Consider the following 24,902-nt stretch of genomic DNA (forward strand, 5'->3'; position numbering starts at 1 on the left):
TGGACAATGTTGAAAAAGCTCAGGCATCAATCTGCAGAGGCCATATGACTACAGTGCAGTCAGACCTAACAACTGTATTGAAACATATGGCGTCATTCTGTTCCTTAGAGAACTAGTAATGAAAACTTTATTAGTTACTTTAGAGGATGTTGTTTTGGAAATTGATTAAATAAAGAGAAAGAATCAAATGTTTTTTTGTTTTTTTTTTTTTTTTTTTGGTTTTTTCGAGACAGGGTTTCTCTGTGGTTTTGGATCCTGTCCTGGAACTAGCTCTTGTAGACCAGGCTGGTCTCGAACTCACAGAGATCCGCCTGCCTCTGCCTCCCAAGTGCTGGGATTAAAGGCGTGCGCCACCACCGCCCGGCTAAGAATCAAATGTTTAACTTTTCTTTAATAATTATATATTAGGGCAACCAAAATATTAATGAAAGCAATTATAACCTCCAATAAAGAAATGGATGTGCACAGTAGTTTTCAAGTTCATACAAGGCAGGCAGATTAGCATGTACATCTTAACAGAATTTTAAATCCCATCTGTGAGATGCCTGGCCAAAAGGTCACAAGGTATAACTCCAATTTAGAGGAAATATAAGGGGCAAAAATACCCACTCAGATATAGCACAAATATAGTAAGCAAGATGGGGAAACGGGACCAGCACATTACACTAACAGCTGAATGGGAAGGCCAGAAGGCTGGTTGATAGTGGGAATTACTTTGTTTTGGAGGCCTGTAGCTTAGAGGTAGAACACTGCCTGCCATGTGTTAGACCTTTGTTTAATCTCCATTGCAGTGGGGGACAGAGTTGTTTTTAAGTGTAGCAGTGGTGAGAGGATGTGTTTTACCTTTAGAAGTTCATATTAAAATATGTAAGGGGCTGGAGAGATGGCTCAGTGGTTAAGAGCATTGCCTGCTCTTCCAAAGGTCCTGAGTTCAATTCCCAGCAACCACATGGTGGCTCACAACCATCTGTAATAAGGTCTGGTGCCCTCTTCTGGCCTTCGGCATACACACAGATAGACTATTGTATACATAATAAATAATAAATAAATATTTAAAAAAAAATATGTAAGGATGAGGAACACTCTGCTTAAGATTTCTTACCTTACCATTATGGAGAGTAGGAGTGTGGTAGGAAGGAAACCAGATTGTCCACAAGGGTCTACTATGCTGTGCTTTTCTCTGGCTTTGTCTGTGTTTGGGATTTTTTGTAGTGAACTTTACAAACAGAAGAAAAGCAGTGCTGCTGCCTCTGAGGCATTTCCCAGGGGTGGAACAGCATCCCGAGGGTGAGCATCACCTCACTAGATGCCTGCAAACCACCATAGCAGGAGGGGAGACAGCTGCGTCCTCCCCACTGCTTTGTATTACCACACATAGTCAGTGAAGCAGTCGGGAAGGAAATGGGTGACTCCAGACATGGCAGATGATACCACTCATCCCACAGGAGCCACTGTCACTGTGTTTGTGTGTGAATGTGAGTGTCCATGGTTATAAAATGTGTATGAACCTTCTTCCCAGGCTCAGGCCCGGTGTCATCGGATAGGCCAGAGCAAAGCCGTGAAGGTGTATCGCCTAATCACTCGAAACTCCTATGAGCGGGAAATGTTTGACAAGGCCAGTCTGAAACTAGGCCTGGACAAGGCTATTCTTCAGGACATCAACAGAAAGGGCAGCACCAATGGGGTGAGTACATTGTACCCATGCTGAAGCATTGAGGACCCCAGAACCAGGCAGATGGCTCTCTGAATTACAGACCTGTCAGGGATGAGCAGCAAGACTGTCTCAGAACAGCAAAAAAGAGCACTTTCTAGGATTTATTTATTTATTTCTGAAAGCTGTTTCTGGGTTCCTTTTTCACCATTTGAGTCAGTCCTCCACAGCATAGGTAGGTAGTAATCTCCTATAGCAAGAAATAATCTGGAGGCAGTTCCTGCATTTTCTGAATGGATAAAGGCAGTCTGGGAGCTGCTGTGTGGTAGTGGTAGGGATGCTCAACATGCAGTAGCATTGCAATACATTTTAACCACACCTATCAGAACCGGTAGGTTTAACATTCTTTATTGTGTGTGTGTGTGTGTGTGTGTGTGTGTGTGTGTGTGTGTATATATATATATATATATATATATATATATATATATATATATGAGCCAAAGGCCTAACATTTTTATGACGTATTTGTTGCCCTAACTTATCTCATACCCCAGACTTTGTGCTGCCTTTTTTTTTTTTAAGATTTATATATTTTTATTTTATGTGTATGAGTGCTTGCCTGCATGTATACCATGTGTGGACCTTGGTGGCTGCAGAGTCCAGGAAAGTATAGTGATTTGGAGCGGCAGGCTGCGGTCCGACTCCCTCATGGCTAGCTTAGCCCCGGAAATAATAACACGGAAACTGTATTCTTTTAAACACTGCCTGGCCCATTATATCTAGCCTCTTCTTGGCTAATTCTCATATCTTGCTTAACCCATTTCTAATAATCTGTGTAGCACCACGAGATGGTGGCTTACCAGGAAAGATTCTAGCCTACGTCCTTCTAGGGTCGGAGAATCATGGCGACTGCCCCACTGCCTTCTTCCTCCCAACATTCTGTTCTGTTTACTCCGCCTACCTAATTTTCTGTCCTATCAAAGGGCCAAGGCAGTTTCTTTATTAACCAATGAAAGTAACACATAGACAGATGACCCTCCTCCATCAGGAAAGAGTGTCCCATCTCCTACAATTGGAGTTACAAATAGTTGTAGCTGTCATTTGGGTGTTGGGAGCCAAGCCTCTGCAACAGCAGCAAGTGCTCTTGACGAAAGAGCCATCTCTCCAAACTGCTTTGAGCTTCTTGATGATGTAATGAAGTCACTGTTAACTGTGTCCCCATGACCCCAAACAGTGCACAGTATCTTTAAGGTGTTCAATGTGTGGTGGTCAATAAATAATAAATGAACAAAAAAGTTTGAAATACAGTAATTAGAGTCTTTTTCTAGCTGGGCATAGTAACACATGCTTATAATCGCAGCACTTAGGAAGTGGAGGCAGGAAGATCAGTAGATCAAGGCCAGCCTCTGCTACATGTGGAGTTTTCAAGACCAACCTGGGTACAGTAAGACCCGATCTCAAAATGAAAAAAAAAAGTGGCAACACGATTTGGGGTTTGAATTGGAGAGGGTTAAGAATTACTACTAAGAATCTTAAATTTTCATAAGTATAAAGCAGTGTATCTCCTTCATCGCTGGGCTTACAGAACCAGAAGTGGAGTTAAAAACCTTAGTGCAGATGTTCTGTGTCCTTAGCTATGCGTGTGTTACTAACCATCATGCTCCCATTGCTCTTCCTGAGAGCTGTGGAATTCCCTCTTGTGATTGAAATAAAGAGAACCAGATTGTTAATTAGAACCAGGAAAGGGTGTTTTGAACTCCGTTTCCTGTTTTCAACAAGTGGTTGAAAGATCACACTTGGCAAAGGATCCTTTTTTTTTTTTAGTTAAGGGATGACATCATTTCCAATACAAATGTATTTATTTAATAATAAATAAGTCATTTTTTTTCTCAGCTTATGTGTTACATCTGGAAGCTTTAAAACTTTAAGTTCAAACTAAAATATTAAAATAAGATGTCAAGTATATCCTCTTCGATTGTGCATAACTTTAATGACTTACGACATTTGATGATAACCAGTGTCCTGAAGAATGCTAGGCCTTTGGCTCGTATATTAGGCTTTGCTACAGAGCTCCCTATAGACAGTTGCTTGCCTGACACCCCTGCAAAGTAGTCAGTGCACCTTCAGCTGAGCTGTCATTTCTGGCTCGTCTTTCTGATGTTTGCAATTAGTAGAGAAGCCATATCCTGAATCATGAGAGCCACAGTTGAGGCTGTTTTTCTACTGTGCATTTTCCACTTTGGTGACTTGTTCAGGTACAGCAGCTCTCAAAAATGGAAGTGGAGGACTTACTCCGGAAAGGTGCTTATGGGGCTTTAATGGATGAGGAAGATGAAGGCTCCAAGTTCTGTGAAGAAGACATAGACCAGATTCTGCAAAGAAGAACCCATACCATCACTATCCAGTCGGAGGGGAAAGGGTCCACTTTTGCCAAGGTACATGGCCTCATTTGGATGAAGGGGAAGGGATCACTGTTTATTCTTTCAACTCATCAGTGAGGCTTCTGTTCCTCCAAATGCAATCTCTTGGTGATGTAGACACTTAGAGGAAGTCACAGACTGTTAGAAAGAGGAGCTAGTGGCCACAGGCAGGTAGACACTAGTCTATACTTCATTGGGTCTACTCTTTACAAGATCTGCTCCACAACCCTTGAGCAGATATCCTGATGCTTTTGTAAAGTTTTCTTTGAACACTGTCAGAGAGTGGATCTCAGCTGTTTCTTCCAGTCCTCAAATTCAAGCAGGTGTTTTTCACTTCACAGAAATAGGAATTTTTAAAAGATTCTCAGCTTCTCACCCCAGGTCCACCTTCTTCTGTTGTTCAGATCACTGGGTTTTAGAACTCTGCAGATTATTCTTAAGTTGCTCCAACTGCAGGTTCTGATAATTCCCATAGGATCTTTATCACCTGTCACGTTTTGTGCACAGTAGGGGAAGTATAGGTAATCTGCATCTCATTCAACACCTCATACTAACCCAGTACCGTTCTTTTGACGTGTATGTGATGTGCGTGCATGTTTAAAATGTGTCCATGTGTCTGCCAGTGCACCCCAGAACTTGATGTTGGATGTCTACCTTGATCATTCTCCACTTTATTTATATTGAGGTCATGTCTCTCCCTAAACTTGGAACTCAATGAGTCCAGATTCTGTTATCTTGCCCTGAGAATGACCTGTCTTTTCCTCTCAAATGCTGGGATAAGAGGTGGCTGCTACACCTGCCCAGCTTTTACATGCAGGTATGGACTCCAGTCTCCAAACTTGAAGAGCAATCACTTTACCCACTGAGCCTCTACCCAGCTTCAGGACCTCTTTGGGTTTTTGTTTCTGTTTTGTGTTTGGGATTTTTGAGACGTAGTTTCTGTGTAGCCCTTGCTGGTCTAGAACTTGTCATGTAGACTAAACTGGTCTTGAAAGGTATGCACTACTGTGCCTTACCTACCCCCACCACACACACACACACACACACACACACACACACACACCAGTGCCATTTTTAAAGCAGATACTTACTATAAAACTGAAAGTTAAGAAAAATCTGATCCTTTCAAACCTCTTAGCTGGAAATTTAACCCAGTTGGTAGAGTACTTTCCTGACATGCATGAAGCCCTGGGTTCGGTTTCTGGCATCACATAAAACTGAGCATGGTAGGTCTGCAATCCACCACTTAGGGTAGGGGAGATAGAAGCAGAGGATAAGAAGTTCAAGGTCATTCTTAGCTATATAATGAGTCCAAAGTCAGCCTGAGGTGCATGAGGTTCTATCACAGAGGGAGGAAGGGGAAGATGAGGAGGGAGAAAGAAAGAAGATAACCTGTTAGTCAGGCATTATGGTGCATGACTGTCATCCCAGTATTTGGAAGGCTAAGGATCACAGGTTCTAAGCTAGCCTGGACTACATAGTAAGATCCTGTATTTAAATATATGTTTACATATATAATGTATATGTTTTAAGTGTGTACTTGGTTATATTTTTTATCAAAATATGAGCAAATAAATATTACTCTTATAGACAACTAGACACCAGGTAATATATTGCTATTGTCTAAAGAGGTTGTCTTTTTACTTTGAAGTTTTTAAGTTTCAGGAAAATGAGCCTGTAGATTGAAATTTTTATTTCCTTACTAGGTCTTTAAAAGGAGGAGAAAAATGAATCATTTTGAGATTATGGAATTGTTGTTGGGGTTTTTAGTTTTGACATTGGGTGGCTTTTGTATTTCTGGTGCATTTGAGATTTTATTTGTATTCTGTTTAAACCCAGTTTGTTAATTTTTGTCTCCTTCACAGGCTAGTTTTGTGGCTTCAGGAAACAGAACAGATATTTCCTTGGATGATCCTAATTTTTGGCAGAAATGGGCTAAAATAGCCGAATTAGACACTGAAGCAAATAATGAAAAGGTATAGCTTATCTGTTTCACCTGGGTTGGATTACATGGGACCGTGCCTGCATGGCACAGGTCATTCTTTACTCCTGAGTCTTGATTCTTACATGAAATGCTGTTGTAACACACTTAGAAAATGGTGACACACAGACAGCCCTGGGTCAGCGTTAACTGACTAGTGGAGTACACCATCTGCTGAGCCCCCAGGAAGTCAGATAAATGCAGTTCGAGATGCAGCTTGTAAGTCTCTCAGTCCCAGTTCTGGAAGATTTATCAATATGTCTCTAAAAGCAACCTCACTTCTCAACAATCAAAAGGAAGGAAAGAAAATACCTACTTTTTTTACCTCTTTTTTTTTTTTTTCTTCAGTGTCTCAGGTTTTTCCATTCTGTAAATGAGAGAGGCATGGGCGCCAGAATAGAACTAGACAGTGCCCTTGTGCAACATCCTTGACCTTACCCAGACAGTGGGAAAGGAAATGTTGAAGCCCAGGGCAGAGTCAGGTGACTGGCACTGGTGCCTGACCAGCCATGAGATACCCATAGAATGCTGGCTCCTCCTTCTTTGTCCCTGACCCCACTGCTTCACTTCGAGATGAGTACATAGCCTTTCTTTCTGTCTTCTTCAAGTGCAGGTTGCACTCTGTGGCCCACAAATCTCTGAGACATGTAGTAGGGGCTGTGGGCTACATTCCCGCCCACATCCCACACGGCTGCCTTAGCCCCGGAAATAATAACACACAAATTGTATTCTTTTAAACACTGCCTGGCCCATAAGCTCTAGCCTCTTACTGGCTAACTCTCACATCTTGCTTAACCCATTTCTATTGATGTGTGTAGCACCACAAGGTCGTGGCTTACCGGGAAGGATTCTAGCTTGCTTCCATCTCAGAGAGGAGAGCTATGGCAACTGCCCTCACTGCCTTCTTCCCAGCATCCTGTTCTGTTTACTCCGCCTACCTAATTTTCTGTCCTATTAAAGGGCTAAAGCAGTTTCTTTATTTAACCAATGAAATCAACACAAAACAGAAGACTCTCCCATATCAGAGACAGTTCCTTCTTATAATCTAGCCAAGTCAGTGAGAACCCACATTACTGTTCTGTTATAGTTAACCATTGGGGTTTGTTTATCCTGACTTCTTTTCTTCAACTAGAAATGTTGTTTCTCCTCCTTTAAGAAGATTCTGAGCTACTATAGTTACCTACTTGAAGTGCCATAAATAGTCTCTTAATCAAGGAGCAACTCTCTGGGCAGAACATCGGTGGGGGAGGACAAGCTCCTACCCTGTAGGCCGCAAAAAGAATGGGAGGAGTCCAGAGTAGGAGCAAGGTCACTGAGGCAGGTGATGCTAGAGGTTCACTGTCTGGGCTGCATGGAGAAGTGTTGAGGAGTTTGATCTGGCTTTGGGAAGAAGGAATAAGGAACAGAAAATAGTGGGACTAGAGAAGAAGCAATTGATGTGGTCAAGGGAGCCACTGAAATGAGATTCCTAAACTAGAATTCTGTCTTTTAGCAGAAGGTTAGTAAATACAACTAAAGGAAGTGGGCATGAAAGCAGCAGGATGCGCTGTCTTCAGGAAGTTGCTGAGCAGATGGAATCCTCTTACTGGTCCTGTCTCCAGAACTGAGACTGCCCTTTCCATGCCGGGCAGAAGAGCTGGGGCTCCCCTTGCAGTCTTTCTTGGAACTAACAGACTGCTACTTTGGGCACTTAGGGGCTTTGCTTGCTAGAATGATGGCGGAAACAAGAGATGGTTGTGGACAGCACTGGGAACCAAGAAACCAAGGAACTAAAGTTCCTGAGAATCCCCTGTGCTTGTCCTGTCTGCTATCATAGAGACAGCAGGTGTGCTGCAAAGAGCTTTCCCTACCAGGGCCTGATGTGGGTGGTCCTTCTTCAAATATGCCCTGAGGAATGGCATTGGGGTGCTGTGCACAGTGGCAGGGAGTAAAGAAAAGAGGGGCCTCCTCAACATAGTCTTCTCCATTTCTAGGAAAGCTTAGTGATTGACCGGCCACGTGTGAGGAAGCAGACCAAGCACTACAACTCATTTGAAGAGGATGAGCTCATGGAGTTCTCAGAGCTAGACAGTGACTCAGATGAAAGGCCCACACGATCCAGGCGCCTCAATGACAAAGCCAGGCGCTACCTCCGTGCCGAGTGCTTCCGGGTAGAGAAGAACCTGCTCATCTTTGGGTAGGAACTGGCTCTGCTTAGTGGGAAGGGGTTACCGTTATTTTCCCACTTTTTTTTTTTTAAGTCCCTAAGATTTGTGCAGTAAACTTGTAGCTCCCTCTGGGTACTAACTGATGAGATCTGCAGCAGTAAGAGAAAGCTGTGCTTTGTATCAAAATTCCCCTCATCACTGTGCTGTGTTGCTGTAATAGAGACATACTGGATCTTCTCAAATACATGTCACTGAAAATGTCTGGTACCAGTTTGCTGCCTGGTACTGATTTCCTCTTCCACCCAGGAATGTATTATAAGGAATCAGTACAAAAATGTGCTTAAGGCATGGTTATGCAGTGGTTACTGCAGCTGCACTTTTTCAATTCCAAACTTATTCTCTGTCCCCAGTAATTTGGACCATCACTACTTAACAATCCAGCAGCCATATGATCCAGCATGTAGGACACCTTAGAGACAAGTAGGGCATGCAGTCAAAGTCACAGGCCTTTCAGGACTAAGCTTTTAGGGTAACTAATACACTATAAGAAGATGAGAAAGAAACCTCTTGTCTTTCTAATTTCTGCTCTGTGGAGGGTGTGTCTGCCTCTTCTTCCAACACTTTCTGTATTCTTACATCAGCTGGGGCCGGTGGAAGGACATCCTGACTCATGGGCGATTTAAGTGGCACCTGAATGAGAAAGACATGGAAATGATTTGCCGGGCCCTCTTGGTGTACTGTGTCAAGCATTATAAAGGAGATGAAAAGATCAAGAGTTTTATTTGGGAGCTAATCACACCTTCCAAAGACGGACAAGCTCAGACCCTCCAGAACCACTCAGGTAAGTGGTAAAATAGGTCCGCTGTGAGTTCTCCTCTGGGGTCCCTGTTGCCTGTGTTCTGTTATAAGGGCAGGTGAGTGCTCTTGCCATTTCCTACATGTGGTCTTGCTCACTTACCTGAGTCCATCGGGAGTCCCCTGAACTGGGGACTCAGACCTCGTGTTCTGTGGCTCGCCTTTTTCATTTCACCATTCTGTCCGTATCACTTCTGGCATGGCTTGTCTTGTGTTGTGCTTCTCTTTCCTTAACCAAAGCTTCCCTTCAAGTCTCCTCCTTCTTACTAGACCCCAGGATCCCAAAAGGGACAGGCTGTCTTGTTCCTTCCTGAGTCTCACAAGTCATTTATTCAGTCTTGCTGACCATCTTGCTTTCTGGGGACTTGAGGAGTCTGTCACCAGGGGCCCACCATGCTTTTTCTATACCAGGCCCAGATTTAATGCCCATATTAAAGCCCTTTGGGCTCATCCTGTGTCATTATCTCTCCATTTCAGGGTTGTCTGCCCCTGTCCCCAGAGGGAGGAAAGGAAAAAAGACAAAAAACCAGCTCTTGCTCCCAGAACTGAAGAATGCAGATTGGCTTGCCACCTGCAACCCTGAGGTGGTCTTACATGATGATGGATACAAGAAACACCTCAAACAGCACTGCAACAAGTGAGTTAGCCTTGCTCAAACAGCCTAGATTTCTGACTTCACACCCCATGCAGGGTCTGGAGAAAGGAGAGGGAATTGGGGGTATAAACTGTCTGCACTCTTTATGCCCCTTCCCCACTCCTGGTATATTGAGTACCCAGAAACTTCTAAGCCAACTTTTGAGAAACAGTCAGGACATCCTCTCTCTGCTTCTGAGCTGGGCCACAGTGCCATTTTCTACTCAGATCTAATAGAATTATGCTTTATTTCAAAGCCTCTAAGTTGCATTCTTTTGAGTATATCACACTCATACACATAAAAATCTTCTGTTAAAAAAGGTTTTCCTCCCATCTCTAGATCCCCCATTTGCTTTCCAGAGACAGTCTATTAGTCTGTTTCTTCAGAGAACTGTAATACCAGCATATATAAATAAATAACCTACTTTTTCTTCCTGAAAATGGTCGGTATTGTCCATAAAATTTGTGGTCGCTCATCACACAAGTTATCTGGAAGTTAGTTCCTCTATGAGTACTGCCATTGTACATAGGCTTTTCCCTCAGTGGCTAACCTTTACTCTTGACTGGTATTACGAGTGAACTGCAAGTGTTCCCTCCAGACCTCTTTGCTGCTTAGCTTAAGTATGAAACGTTTCTTTAGCAGTGGTGTTCTCCATTGCACCTCCCCATATTTCCATCCTCTGTTTGTGCATATTTAGCCTGGGCCTCAGCTGTCAATTTCTCTGTTCTGACTCTTTGTGGTTGGTCTCATTTCACAGTGAACTTCTAGGTGCCTGTAGAACATGAATAAATTGTTTACTTTGCTATATTCTTTACAACATATAGCATGGTACAGGATAGTGGCAGTTGACGAACATATACTTAATTGATTCGTCTTAAACACAATTGGTACATTGCCATGGAGCCTAAGAGTGCAGAATCAAAGTGAATGTGACCTCAGCAAAAGACGTACTGCCATGAAAAATAAACAGTTGCCCTTTAAGTATCTAACTGTGTATGTGTAAAACTGCCTGGAAGTACCACTATTCAAACAGATCACTCTTTTGTAACTAGTATACTTGGTAATTAGCCTCTTGGAATCCAGCTACCCCTGTGGTCCTTGTGGCCACATGAAAAGATTGGGGTTAAGGGAGGTATTATTGATTGTCTCTGCCCTGACTTATGGCTAACAGGATGGTCTAGCAAGAAACAGGGAAAGCGTTTGTTTCCTTGGATGGTGAAGGGGTGTTACTAGTAATATCTGGCATTGATAACTGGTGTCTTATTCTGGTATATTCTGTTATACCCCTTCCTGCTACTCAAGAATGCTTATTAATTTCTCTGTCTTAATTAGGTAATGTGTTCTCAATCTTAGGTTCCAGAATATTGTATTAATGTTTTCATCTTTCATAGGGTGCTTCTGAGAGTCCGAATGCTATACTTCCTAAAAGCTGAAATACTGGGAGAGGCAGCTGATAAAGCATTTGAAGGAACTCCTGCCAGGTAATACATCATCCAGAGTTAAATAATCTATGTAAATTACCTGCTCATAGACTAGCCAAATCCAGCCTGTTGTTTCAGGAGACCCATGTTTCTACCCTGCCCAAGACAGCTACTGGATAGTAAACAGGGAGATAGAGAAGAAAGGCCTCCACTTTGTTCGCAGTCTGTCACTGGTCCTGTTTAGGTTTAATGTATAAACAATACTCATCCCAAAATGGCACTGTGTTGGGAGAGGGAGTTGGGCCTGTCAAGGGATATCGGTCACAATAAGAATCTTAATGACAGTTGTTAATTGTACTGAGAAACCATCCCAGGCAGTGGGGAGAGGAGGGAGGACAATGCAGGTAGATATTCCTCCATCCAAGCCCTGAAAATGAAGGCAGGGAGCTCAGGTCCACGTGTTCCTCAGAACATAGACCGAAACCCAGAGGGGCTGATGATAGCAGGCTCACCAGTCCTGGCTCGTTCACCAATCCTGATGTGTGCATCTGAGCATTATGCTCACTCTTTTGGCCAGAAAAATGCAATGTATGATTTTGACCTAACAGACCACTTAGTTTTTGAAAGGCCCTCTTTATACCTCAGACTATACCAATGTCAACGCTGAGGTAAGATGGTGTAGATAATATTAAGGATTCAGTCATTTGGGGGAAATGTCGCCTTTTCATGATCAAAACATCCAAGACTTTTGTGTTGGTTCTTAATTAAAGGGACAGACCAGAACTGCTTTACACACACAGTCCAGAGCCAGCTGACAGTAGATTCTCCTCCAGTCTCAAGTGGAGTTTGAGAACCTAGTACCTATGCTTAAACAACTTTGTGAGCTACAGCCTTCTGGATTGTCTTATTGTTACTTATACATTCAGTCAGGAATGTGGTTTCATACCAGGGTTGATTCAGTAGCTTTTGTGTTGTGTCTGGGTGCAAAGAACACTGAAACCACACCCTTCTTTCCACAGGGAACTGGATGTGCCTCTGCCTGACATTGACTACATGGAGATCCCAGTGGATTGGTGGGATGCTGAGGCTGATAAGTCCCTTCTCATTGGCGTGTTCAAGCATGGTGTGTTTTAGAAAATTCCAGATCAATTACCCAAAAAACTGATTCAAGCAATCTTAACTAGGCTGTACATATTCCTGCAAACTCCCAACAATCCCGCTATCTAATTCTCAGAAAGCTAAACCTCACAGCTGTCCATCTACCTGGAGTCTTGACCCAGTGAATGTGTGACTGACTCATAACAGTACTGTGAATATATTTCTGAGAAACTTCAAAAGGGTAACTGTAGTCACAAAGAAGTTACTTGATTTTATTTTTTTCCCTCAGCTATTTGTACTTAAGGTGGCACTGCATCCATCTCTTCCATTCATATAGGGGGTAGGTGCAGTTATGCACACTTGTGCACATGTCAGAGCCACAGGAGGTTGTTGGGCGTCTGTCACTCTACACCTATTCTCTTGAGACAGTTTCTCTCACCAGACCTTTTACATCTAGTCTAGATGATAGCCAGCAAGCCCTAGGGACCTTCCTTCCTCCCCTCCACCCCAGCACTGAGGTTATGGGCACACAAATATGTAGCCGTGTTTGGTTTTTCACATGGATGTCAGAGATCTGACGCATTTCCTCATGCCCTTACAACAAGCACTCTTTCCAACGGTGTTAGTTACTTTCCTGTTGCTCTGGTAGATGCCCTGACAGAAGTAGCTTGGGAGAAAGGCTCGTAGTTTGAGGAAATATAGTCCATCATGGTAGGTAGGTCACGACAGCAGGAATATGAGGCTGGAGTGGCAGTCAGGAAGCAGAGCCATCACATTCTGTCCATACACCAGAAATAGAGACAGAGAACAGGAAGTAGAGAGCTAGGCTATAAAACTTCAAAGCCCACTCTTAATGACATACTTCCTCCAGCAAGGCTCTGCCTCCTAAAGGTTGTATAACCTTAAACAGTGCCACGAGCTGGAGACCCAAGTGTTCAAACATGTGAGCCATGGAGGGCATTTCCTATTCAAATCACAGCACCAACTGAGCCATCTCCCTAGACCTCACTCATTTGTTCCTAGTGATCCTTGTGTCTGCCCTAGTGTGTAGCACGTAGTAAGTACCCCTGTTACTTGAGGAGAGGAGTAGGGAGTGCAGGCAAGTGCTAGGTTTTAGATCATTTTTCTGTGGAATTCTAGATGATTTAAAGAACTCAAAATTCTTAGTTTGTGACTTTACCATCTCGGTGTAAAGATGTTCTGGGCAATCTTTAATTCTTTTCGTTAACCAAGAAGTTAAAGAGAACGAGCATGATTTTAATAGCTTGGGAAAATGGAAACAAGTGCCTATCCTCCCTTGGTAAAGCATTACCTTAAGAGTCTGCTCTTGTTTTCTGTTGACTGGCAGTTAATACAGACAGTTCATTTTCCCAGATCATGTACCACGAAGTGTGCACACCTTTCTCCATGCTTTGGTTGGGTGTGTAGTATAGTGCTGGAATTTTTCATCTTCTAAAGTTTTTGTGGGTATGTCTCCAGACAGCCTGCTGTGTAGCCATATTTAGGTGAGAAATTTCTGTCTTGGAGCCATCTGTAGTAGAATAGTCTGAGTCTTGAGTTGGAACTCTAGCCTGCAGCCAGAACACCCTGTCATAAGCCTAGTCTGCATAATGTTCCCGATAGTTCTCACACGCACTAAATGATAACTGCCCTTTTGGGATAGCCTGGGTACATGAAATATTCCTCAAGATATTCTTAAAAATTTACTCAAAATGTGGTAAGCAGCCTCCATCTCTTCAAGGACCTGTCTTGTGGCTTTGTAGGTCTTTGTTTTGCCATTACCACTCCTAGTTTCTCTTTTAGGATCACTGCTAGGGGTTTCTTGGAAACTGAATCAATCTTCCTCACTCCAGCCTTGTAACTAATGAAGAAATAGAAATACAGAGCCCAGCTATCAGGCCCACACACGACAAGACCATACAGTGTAGAAATTACCCAGGTGGGCACATCGAAGACCCTAGCCTGTCTGATTGCCATCATGTTGTGCAGAGATCAGGAGGGCAGAATGCTTGTGGACAGTTAACCTCCCTCAATAGTAATGGGACAATAAAGGAAGGCGCTCACCGTCTCACTATCTGATAACTCACCTCTTCATGGGGATCAGACTATGGCAGGAATCTCTTGAAGACAGACATATTAGGGGAAAGTTTAGTTTTGATGTAAGCTTCAACAGATATAGGGCAGAATAATTTTTCTTCTACACCAGTAATTGGAAGAAAAAGGATCTCAAGAAAACCAGTTCATCTAGTCTTTTTGCTTATTGAGTGAGCATAATGCCAGGCCCTCAAAAACTACAAAAAAAAAAAAAAAAAAAAAAAACCCTACAAAACTCAGAATGATGAGGAAGACCAAGCTTCTATTTCTAGAGAACCCTAAGTCTCCTTAAAGAGACTTGCATTGGTCGTATCACCATTGTAAAGAATAAGTGATAAAAGACAAAAACAGAAAGCAGTGCAGTTTCTCACAACACATGCTTCCGTGACAGTATGGCAACAGCTCCTATCTAAGATAACAGAAAAGTTGCTCTATGTTTTTTAAAAAAAAAAAAAAATCAAGTGCATTGGGGCTGGAGAGATGGGTCAGCAGTTAAAATGTGGGCTGCCTTCTAGAAGACTAATTTCAGCTCCCAGGGCCCACATTTTATGGGTAGCTCACAGCTGCCTGTGACTCTAACTCCAAGAGATCCAACACTATCTCTTAGCTTCTGTAGACATCTGGGCCCATGTACACAAACCCATACATAGACACAAAATTAAAAGTCAAAAAATCTTAACAAAACTTTAAAAAAAGATCAGTGTCCTGTAGCTCTTGTTGAAGTACTAGGTGCTTTCAAAACTGAGGCAGAACAGCCCATTCTGACAAAGTTGAATCTGTTCTTACAACCACGCAGGTTATCGTTAGCATTCTGCATTTCCTGCACCTACCACAGGGTCCCAGTACATGTTACAGAGCCGATGACTGACATTGTCTGTGAGAAGAGAGTGTCCCAAAATAGTTTGATATGACAATAGATTTGGGTTTTTTCTTTGGACAAACTTTGCCTTATTATGAGATTACATTTTACTTTATAATACTTTCAGGAGAACCCCACTCTCCTTCTTGCTCCCTAAAAAAGATTATGTTAGATTCAATAAAATACTGCATATCCTCCTGCTTGGGCTTTCTCAAAAAGTACAGTTTTGGGGGAACTGAACTTATCAGGTAAAGTTCCTGGCATGCAAGCACAGGGACCTAAATTTGGATTTCCAGTACCGCATAAAGCTGGGCATGGTGCACACACCTGGAGCCTTGGCACTGGGGGTTGAGGAAAGGGCAGAGACAAAGAGATGACGTGAGCTCTCTGGTCACCCTAGCTAGTAGGTGAGCTCTGGATTCAGTGAGACCCTGTCTATAAAAACAAGGAGAGCAGTAGAGGAAGACACTCAACATCAACTTCTAGCCTCCACATGTAAACACAGAGCATTTCATGTCGTTGTTTTGCCATTAAAGTCTATCTTCTGGGTCAAAATATTCCTTTTATTTACTTTAAACATGTGATGAGGAACAATTCCAAAGCCCCGGCAAGTGTGTTTAGGATTTTGTTGTACTGGGTTTGTAACTGGGCCAAGTCTGCTAATCCAATAAACAGTCGTCGTGATCCAGTTCTTAATTCAGCACTTACAACTATCATTTTGTTCAGCTTCCTTTTCTAACCTGTGAGATAGAGTTGACTGTGGAAAATAAGTTCATTTAGGACGTAAGTAGGTATCAGAGTGAGGAATAAGAGGAAGAGATTGTCAGGTAACTCATATCCTTCCCTTTGCTGCACAGAACAGCAAACCAGGACAGTTCAGTGGTGCATCTGCTTACAGGCAGCGTTTACGCAACTTCCAGCTTTAGTAAGAAACTGCTCAGAAGGCTGCAATAGTTCCAGAATAGTAGCTCCCAGTTGGGAGGTCTCTTAAGCTAGCATTAATTCTAAATAATTGCTTAAAATTGTTTAAAGCATTGGTAAGTTTGTTTTGTCTTGGTTTTCACTGAATAAAGGAGATGGAATGAATGTCGAGGCCGGAGCGGGTCTGGTGGGTTCTGCCCTGACTTCTCTCTCGCACTTGTCATTGCCCGCTCAGGTTATGAGAGGTACAATGCCATGCGGGCTGACCCAGCACTCTGCTTCCTAGAGAAAGTCGGGATGCCTGATGAGAAGTCCCTGTCTGCAGAACAGGGTGTCACAGATGGAACCCCAGACATTCCTGAAAGGTGAGAAGCCACATAGGCCCTCTCTGATGTCACATTGCCTTGTCACCAACTTGTGTTCTATTTCACATCCATCCAGGACTCTGTATCTTTATGTAGTAGTTACTTTTCTGTTGCTATGATGAGATAATGACCAAGAGCATTGCAGAATAAAACATTTATTCTGTCTTAATATTCCACAAAGAGTTCATATGGAGGGGAAGACACATGGCAGCAGGAGTGGTTGATCACATTTCATGGGTACAGAAAGTGGAGCCAGGCTTTAAACCCTCAAAACCTAGCCCCATTTGTATTTTTCTCCACAGCATGGTTCTACCTCTTAAAGTTTCATAAGCTTCCCAACTAGGAACCGGGTGTACAGAGACCTGAGATTATATGGTACATTTCTTATTCAAACCACCACAGGTTTCCCTCAATGTCTGGCATCTCTCTTAAGCCTTGTTGTGCTGTGATCATGCCCTTCAAAACTGCTTCTTTCAGTTCATCCTACTCTACCGTATACTTGTGCTTTGGACCAAATTCCAGTTCCTGTCCTTCATGGATTTCCCTGGCTGATGATCCTGCCTGGCTTGTTAACCATTCTTCTCATGTCTAGCCAGAGGGCTTTCAGGGAAGAATTCACATCTCTTCTAGCTGGCAAAAATCTACACAGACACAGCAAGTATCCTGATCATAAAGTTCCTCAGCTGATTGCTGATATTATTCAAGGATCATATAACTCTGAATAAGTCAGACTCAGCACTTTTTGAAGTTGCGGCCATTCAACATAGTAAAGAGTTGTATACAAAATATAGAAACATCCTCTTTGGCTGAGTTTTATTTATCGTTGGTATAATCTCCAAATGTGTAAATTCTTAGGAAAATGAAAGTAACAGCTAAAACCTATAGATCTCCAAGATATGCAAAGGTTTAGAAAGCAGCATTTCTCTTAGATGTGTCCTGTCAGCTCTCCTCTGCTAAAGATGAGATACTTTGATCCCATAGCTATGGGTTAGACCTAGCCGTGAAAGTATGGCACTGCCAGTAGCCCCAGTGAACACTTTAACTGTCTGATGTTCTCTTCCCCAAAGCCATTATCTGTGGACAGGATAATAAAAGCATATTTTGGGAGGTGTTGCCACAGCAGGTCCTGGTATTAGTTAAATTAACTGGTTCAGGAAAAATACCACCTGGGTGAGGTATCTGTGTGTAGCTTTTCTATTTGGTGACTCCAGAGAGCACCTAAACTAGGAGCAAGGCATCTGACTGCTTTCCAGTTTAAGCAGTAGGCTTCAGAGTAGTTACACTCAGAGGAGACGTGATGTAGCTGATGGAGTCACAAGTGTGATACCAAAGAAGACAACCTGCCCTTTCATCTCAGCATCAGAGAGAGTTGTCTTCCCAGAAAGTGGCTTTAGGAGTGGTTACCCCAATGTGCTTAAGGGTATACACTTTTGTCAGTTTGGACTAGAATCTGTAGGGTTTCTCTGTAGCTTTGGAGCCTGTCCTAGAACTAGTTCTTGTAGACCAGGCTGGCCTCGAACTCACAGAGATCTGCCTGCCTCTGCCACCCGAGTGCTGGGATTAAAGGCGTGTGCCACCACTGCCGGACAGCAGACACCTCTTGATGGACTGTAATAACTGTTTCAAGTGACAGTATCATTGTCAAACAGCCTCAGTGTGAGCCTTGTAGGCTTCACCCTCATGTAAGGTCTTAGTCAAGTTGAAGTCCTTGCTCACCTACATGATAAAATTCTTTGGTAGTAGTTTCTCTCATTCTTAGTGTCTCTAAGGTTCTTTGAAAATAAAGGGAAAATCTTACAGATTTTGAGTGCCTATAATAAAGATATCTACTAACCTTCCCTTTAGCGGTGATTTGGAGGGCTTTCTTACAAGCATCCTGGTAGTAACATAAATCCTAAGTGGTATATAATTACTTTTATTTAGAGGCAACATAGATAAAGAAGACAGTGCTGAGGACAAGTTAGATGGTCTCCAGAAGCAAACGGTGAGTCAGATTTGCTGTCCTGATACTGCATGCTCTTTCGTGCTGAGAGAGTAGCTCATGGTGTGGGGAGTTGAAGTGCACCGCTGCACTTGCCTTGTGTCACCCAGGGGCTATGACAGAGATTCCAGCCACATGGTGGACTACATTTGTATTCTGAAGTCTTTTCCAGATAAGTGCAAATTTAAGATACAGTTATAAAGTGCAGTACAGAGAAACCCTATGTCCCCTGTATCCAATGTCCCCCATAGTAATACCTTGTAAGATCATGTTTATTATAATATTCAGGATGGTGACATTAATAGATTCAAAGTAAAGGACATTTCTGTCACTACAAAAGTCTTGGCACCATCTCATAATCATTTGTCTTCCCTTTCCACCACATTTCAGTCCCTGGCAACCATTATTGACATTTTCATAACTTCGTCATTTTAAAGAGGTTCTATAAATGGAATCATACAGTATGAACCTTTAGCAGTTAGCTTTTTTCACTTGTCATAATCTGAAAATTAGTTATTGTCTGTTAAACCATAGTTATATTTTTTTCTTTTTTAGTTAGGGACAGGGGTGGTAGCCAAATGTTATTCCATAGCATGGATATGGCACTGTTTATATAATGTACATTTATTTAAGAAACTGCCACATTTTTTTCAGAGTAGCTGTATCATCTTTGCCCCTACTGGCAGCAAATAAGTGATCTGCTTTTTACACACCCTGCGTTCGATATTGTTGTCTTTTTATGGGTGCATTCTGATGCTTGTGTAGTAATGCCCTTGTACATCATTTCCCTAACGGCTAGTGATGCTCACTGCTTCTTGTGCTTTGCTCAGTAAATGTTCTACTTTCATCACTCTGTTTTAGAGCTCATGTAAATTCCAGATACTAGTCTTTTGTCACATAGGTAGCTTTGTCATTTTACCCTTTCTATGTTGTCTGACAAGAATTTTTAATTTGAGGAAATGAATTTCTCACTTTTATGTGTTGTGTTTATGGTACCAGGTGTAAGAGCTCTTGCTGCAGCCTAGAAAGTCTCTGCCCTCCCCTCCCCTACATTTTATGGTTTTACATAAATGTCTGTGATCCATTTTAGGTTAATTCTAATTTAAATGATGAGAATTAGATCAAGGTTTTTCTTTAACCTGGTCACATCCCATTATTCCATACGTGTTTAAAATACTTTTTCTCTCTATCAAATTACTTTTGCACCTTGGGGGGGAAAAAGACAGTTGGACATGTTTGTGAGGCTCCATTTCAGAGTTCTGGATTTTGTCCTGTGATCTCTTTTTCTCTCCTCTGCCATATACATACGTGCAGGGAAAGCATGGATGGGTGTGTGTGTGTGTGTGTGTTTTGAAACAGGGTTTCTCTGATTAAAGGCGTGTACTACCACAGTCCAGCATAAGTAAATATTTTTAATTCTAATTTTAAAAAAGAGTTACACAGCCGGGCAGTGGTGGCGCACGCCTTTAATCCCAGCACTTGGGAGGCAGAGGCAGGCAGATCTCTGTGAGTTCGAGACCAGCCTGTTCTACAAGAGCTAGTTCCAGGACAGGCTCCAAAACCACAGAGAAACCCTGTCTCGAAAAACCAAAAAAAAAAAAAAAAAAAAAAAAAAGAGTTACACTGCTTGTAGATTATCTTAAAGATCTCTACATCAAAAATGAAGGGTAGAGAACACGAGCAAGAAACTCAGGACCGCGAGGGGTGCACCCACACACTGAGACAATGGGGATGTTCTATCAGGAACTCACCAAGGCCAGTTGGCCTGGGTCTGAAAAAGCATGGGATAAAACTGGACTCACTGAACATAGCGGACAATGAGGACTACTGAGAACTCAAGAACAATGGCAATGGGTTTTTGATCCTACTGCACATACTGGCTTTGTGGGAGCCTAGGCAGTTTGGATGCTCACCTTACTAGACCGGGATGGAGGTGGGTGGTCCTTGGACTTCCCACAGGGCAGGGAACTCTGATTGCTCTTCGGGCTGACGGGAGGGGGGGGGGACGGGACGGACACTTGATTGGGGAGGGAGAGGGAAATGGGCGGTGGTGGTGGGGAGGAGGCAGAAATCTTTAATAAATAAATTTTTTTAAAAAAATGAAGGGTATTTCCATAATCCTAGTTCTTGAGTTTTTATCATAAACAGATGTTGAATTTTGTCATACACTAGTTTTCCTGATAATATTGGGTGGGTTTTTTTTTCTTATTTGGCGTATCAGGAAGGAGAATTACTATGATTAGTTAAAATATTAAACCAATCTTACAGCACTAGCATGAGCTCTGCTTGATCAAGTATATAATTATTTTATGTATTGCAGAATATTTTTCCTTTCTTTTCATTTAGTGAGTGTGTCCCTGTCCATCCACATATGTTTTTCATATGTGGAAGAGGTGTGTGTATGTATGTGAGGCTGAGGTTGATGTCCAGGATCATTCTTTTGGTTTTTTGAGACAGGGTTTCTCTGTGTACAGCTAGCTGTCCTGGAACTCACTCTGTAGTCCAGGCTGGACTCAAACTCAAAGATGTGCTTGCCTGTGCCTCCTGAGTTCTGGGATTAAAAGCATGTGTTGCCACTACTCAGCCAGAATCCTTCTCAATTGTTCTTCTACCATATTCAGTAGGTTAGGGTCTCTTCAGTCAAAATCAGACCTCACCAGTACGGCTAATCTTACTAGTCAGTTTGCTCTAGGGATCCCCTCTTTTGAAGCTAGAATTATAGGCAGCCATATGCAACCTGTAGTCTTCATACTGAATACAATTTTATTGGCACACTGTCTGGTATTACAGCCCATTCTTACTGAAGCATCCATATGTACTCTAAAGGTACATGTTGATTTTGTAGCCTGGTTGATATTTGTATTTTGTTACATAGGTAACACCACGGTCACTGGTTCCATGTTTTTCCAACTCAAATGAAGTATAAAGATCTCATTTTGTCCCTTTACACTCTTATTTATTATAATTGGGTTAGGTTGCTTATAAAGGTCAGAGGACAGCTTGTAGAAATCAGTTCTCTCCAACCCATAGGCCCCAAGGAGCCCACCCTTTCCTATGTAGAGTGTCCTAAGTATTTCTTCTGTGCACTGTCGGCCATATTCAACCCTGTGAAGTGGAGGAATTACTGCCATTCCGTGTTCTGGTGCTTTCTTCCTGATACTGGATGGAGTGTTTCATCTGTTTTCTGTTTAGAGAAATTCTTCTAGTCATTCTTCAGGATCAGACTGAAGATTTTCCTCGTAAGTTTTTCTTACCTAAGGTTCTGTATTCCTGGCTCTTTTTCTTCAGCTCTAAAAATACTGTGCGTCTTTGATTTGACCTTCATGCTTTTAGGGAGAAATTGGACAGTTTACTTGTTTTTCCCTTCTAGGTAAAAGTATCCTTTGTCTTTCACACCTCCCCCCTTTAGGGTTTTTTATTCTTGTTGTTGTTGTTTTGGTTTGGTTTTGGTTTTTCAGAAATTTAAGTACGTGGTTTGGAAAAGATTTGAGTTTTATCATGTTTAGAGTTGATTCACGTTCTTGAATCTATAGTATTGTCTTTTGCTAAATTGGGAGCGTTTTTCTTCAAGTATGTTTCTGCTTTCCCTAATTCTCTTCCCTTTTCAAGGCACAAGTGAAATGAATGTTGGTTACAGTCCCAGAGACCTGATTACGATAATCTATTTCTTTGCTCACGGAGCTTTTTCATACTCTGACTTTAATTTTACAGATTATTTGTCTCTTCTGGTCTGCTGTTGAGGATTTCTTTTTTCTGAGTGGTTTTTTTTTCTCATTTATTGTACTTTTCAGATTTAAAATTGCCCTTTGGTCCTTCTATACTTTGTTTCTCTGATAAAACTTGGTTTGATATATATGTTTAGAATTGCTTATTCGTGGTTTTTTAATTTTTGTGTCAGATATGTAAACCACTGTTAACTTGATATTGACATTTATTTTCTTTTTCTCTAAGTTTGAGATCTTCCTGATGTTTGGTATGCATTTTTTTAAGGGAATTCTGAATATTTTAGGGTAGTACATGGGGAGACTGTATATCTTATTTAAACCTTGTTGTAGCTGACTTCCTCTGACACTAGCAAAGAATCAGGAATTAAGGTTCACCTAGTTTCTCTGAGATGGACGCTGACCTCCACATTCTGGATCTGCTCCCATTGATACTGTTGGCAGAGAATGTCCTTGGTACCATGAGCACAGAAGTAGTGTTTTCCCATTGGTCCTTGTTAATGCTATGGATAAGGGTGAGAGTCCTCATTGCTGCATATCAGGGATGAAACTTGGAAACTTTTTAGCTTTTTCTGGCACCATCCACCAGGGAAATGAAGCAACCTGTTAGCACCTGAAGAAGGTGGATGTCTAGGCCCTTCATACGAGCTTTTCTGGCATAGATTGGGTGAGCCACTTTTTCTGTGTTGTTGGGATGGACATAACAGTTACTGTCCTAACATTTCTGTGCTCCAAGCTTGCTCTTTTCTTGATCTTTTACTAGAGAGAACAAGTTTTTGTTGTTTTTTTTTTTTGTTTGATTTTTTTCTACACCCTATATCACTTTTAGATAGTTGTCTTCCTTACCAGATCTAGGATTTATAAAGGAAGCCCAGGAAACAGCACCGTGTTGTTCCTGTTTTACTCAGGTTTCTTCCTTTCACAGTTTTCTGTGTTTGTTTTACAGGGTGTTCAGGGGTTTCAGTTGTCCTTACAGGTGGTGAATACGTACATGTGCATGCCCCAGGGGCACACGGCTTTCTTACATTCTAAATGTGTGTGTGTGTGTGTGTGTGTGTGTGTGTAGCCATATGGGCCCCAGCACTATTTGAGGATATGCTCTCTGAGCAGTAGAGCAAATATGTCTAGTGAATGCCATGGACGCTGGGATCGGAAGTTTTTATGGCACTGTCTTCGGGTGATTCCACTGCTAGAGTCACCACTCTCCTGGTACACAGTTACAGTTATTTCTCTTCTCTTTATTACTTGCACGCATCCCCTATCAGCTTTTTGAGTCCTCTACTTGTAATAATAACACCACTTTCCCAAGTGGGAAATAACCTTTTCAAAGATTTGTCTTCTGTGCCACACAGACTTGAGACACAGTCAACTAAAGTTAAGTCAGGATGGTGCCTTATGCTGTTGGACTGAAGGGATCTGGGGCTCTGCTTTAAACAGTTAAAAACCGTGCTCTGGCTCTGGGTCCAGTTCCTAACTTTCATCGGTAACTATTTTGTTTGAGATTTAGAATGTGTTAGCCCATAGAAACCATTTGAGCACCAAAGAAAGGAAAGTAATACTTAATACAGAATGTCCCTCAGTCTAAAGTACATTTCCCCTACCTCAGCAGTGTAAAAGAAGCACATTGCATATTTTTATCCTTATTTGACAACTGAGAAAAAAGATTTTGGCCTCTAAGTTAAATGCCTGCCAAATTCTAGTAGATAGTAGTTGAGAATTTTTATAACCAGGAGAAGGGAAGTATTACAGCTGCGTATATTGAGCCCCTCCTCTCAGCAACAGTAGTTCATATTTTCATGAAAGACAGCTGCCAACCACCTGCAGCCTGCCCTAGTTCTGAACACTGTCCACACTCGTGTTCACAGAATAGCTGTCAGATAGAGGGAAGGCACTGAGGGTAGAGAGCAGGGCATAGGCACGAGAAGTAACTTACCTTCCACTCCAGTTCAGCTAAGCACGAACTGCCTGTCTCTTCATTTGAGTAACTACTGGTTAGTTATTTCTTCATCTTTCAGATCCTCAGAACCTTAGCAATACAATATAATCAAAAGCAGGTAGAACCAGCAGCGGCTTCTCTAAGATTGTGAGGTGGACAGATTCTATACAGATGTGACTTGACTTCTGGTGAACATACTGACATTGTACACGAGAGGGAAGCAGCTAACCTCACACACGGAGGAGGAGAAGGGCTGGCATCAGGCCTGTTGCTCCCTCCTCCTTCCCTCTCACCCTGCATTCATTTCTTTCTTAGTAGGAAGTTAAAAAGCCCAGGCTGTCATGTAAAAAGACAGTTTACAGGGACAGTTTAGCACACCTGGGAATAAAGAGAAGAATGGCAGAATCTTCACACTGATGAGAGCTCTAACACATACTGGAGCAGTCTTTCAGTGGACTGTGTTGTGACCTGTGGTGAGGAAAGAGGGCTGTGCCTCCTGCTGAGGAAGGAGGTCCACTTTGTTGTTGGATGGTACTGCCTCACATTGACCCATTCTGTACCTCGCGCTTGATTCTCTGAATTCCACTTAGCTTTTTTCTGTCCCACAAGGACCAGAAAACTTTGTTTCCTCTGTTGTTACTGACTTGGAGGACCAGCCTCCCGTCAGCACCAGGGTAAATAAGAAAATCCACGAATGCAGTGATAACTTAGGGAAATTTCCTGTTTATCGAAAGGTTAGACTTTTTCTATCTGAGGGGGGAAAAAAGAACAACACAGACTCTTTCTGATGGTAACTTTCTCTTTACTACTTAAAAAC

At 42.3% G+C, this 24,902-nt stretch overlaps 1 protein-coding gene across 2 annotated transcripts in view; it reads left to right on the top strand.

Annotated features, from left to right (window-relative positions):
• Chd6 (chromodomain helicase DNA binding protein 6) overlaps nt 1–24,902 on the top strand; it is a 179,994-nt gene that overhangs the window by 125,383 nt on the left and 29,709 nt on the right. For both annotated transcript variants that reach the window (XM_057781825.1, XM_057781826.1), the window contains exons 18-27: nt 1,520–1,684; nt 3,907–4,086; nt 5,937–6,047; nt 8,026–8,228; nt 8,841–9,040; nt 9,532–9,691; nt 11,080–11,169; nt 12,129–12,232; nt 16,317–16,446; nt 18,370–18,430. In XM_057781825.1, the coding sequence (XP_057637808.1) occupies nt 1,520–1,684; nt 3,907–4,086; nt 5,937–6,047; nt 8,026–8,228; nt 8,841–9,040; nt 9,532–9,691; nt 11,080–11,169; nt 12,129–12,232; nt 16,317–16,446; nt 18,370–18,430 (1,404 nt within the window). The remainder of the gene's footprint in view (nt 1–1,519; nt 1,685–3,906; nt 4,087–5,936; nt 6,048–8,025; nt 8,229–8,840; nt 9,041–9,531; nt 9,692–11,079; nt 11,170–12,128; nt 12,233–16,316; nt 16,447–18,369; nt 18,431–24,902) is intronic.

The sequence above is a fragment of the Chionomys nivalis genome, chromosome 9, assembly GCF_950005125.1.
Source record: "Chionomys nivalis chromosome 9, mChiNiv1.1, whole genome shotgun sequence".
Lineage (NCBI taxonomy): Eukaryota > Metazoa > Chordata > Mammalia > Rodentia > Cricetidae > Chionomys > Chionomys nivalis.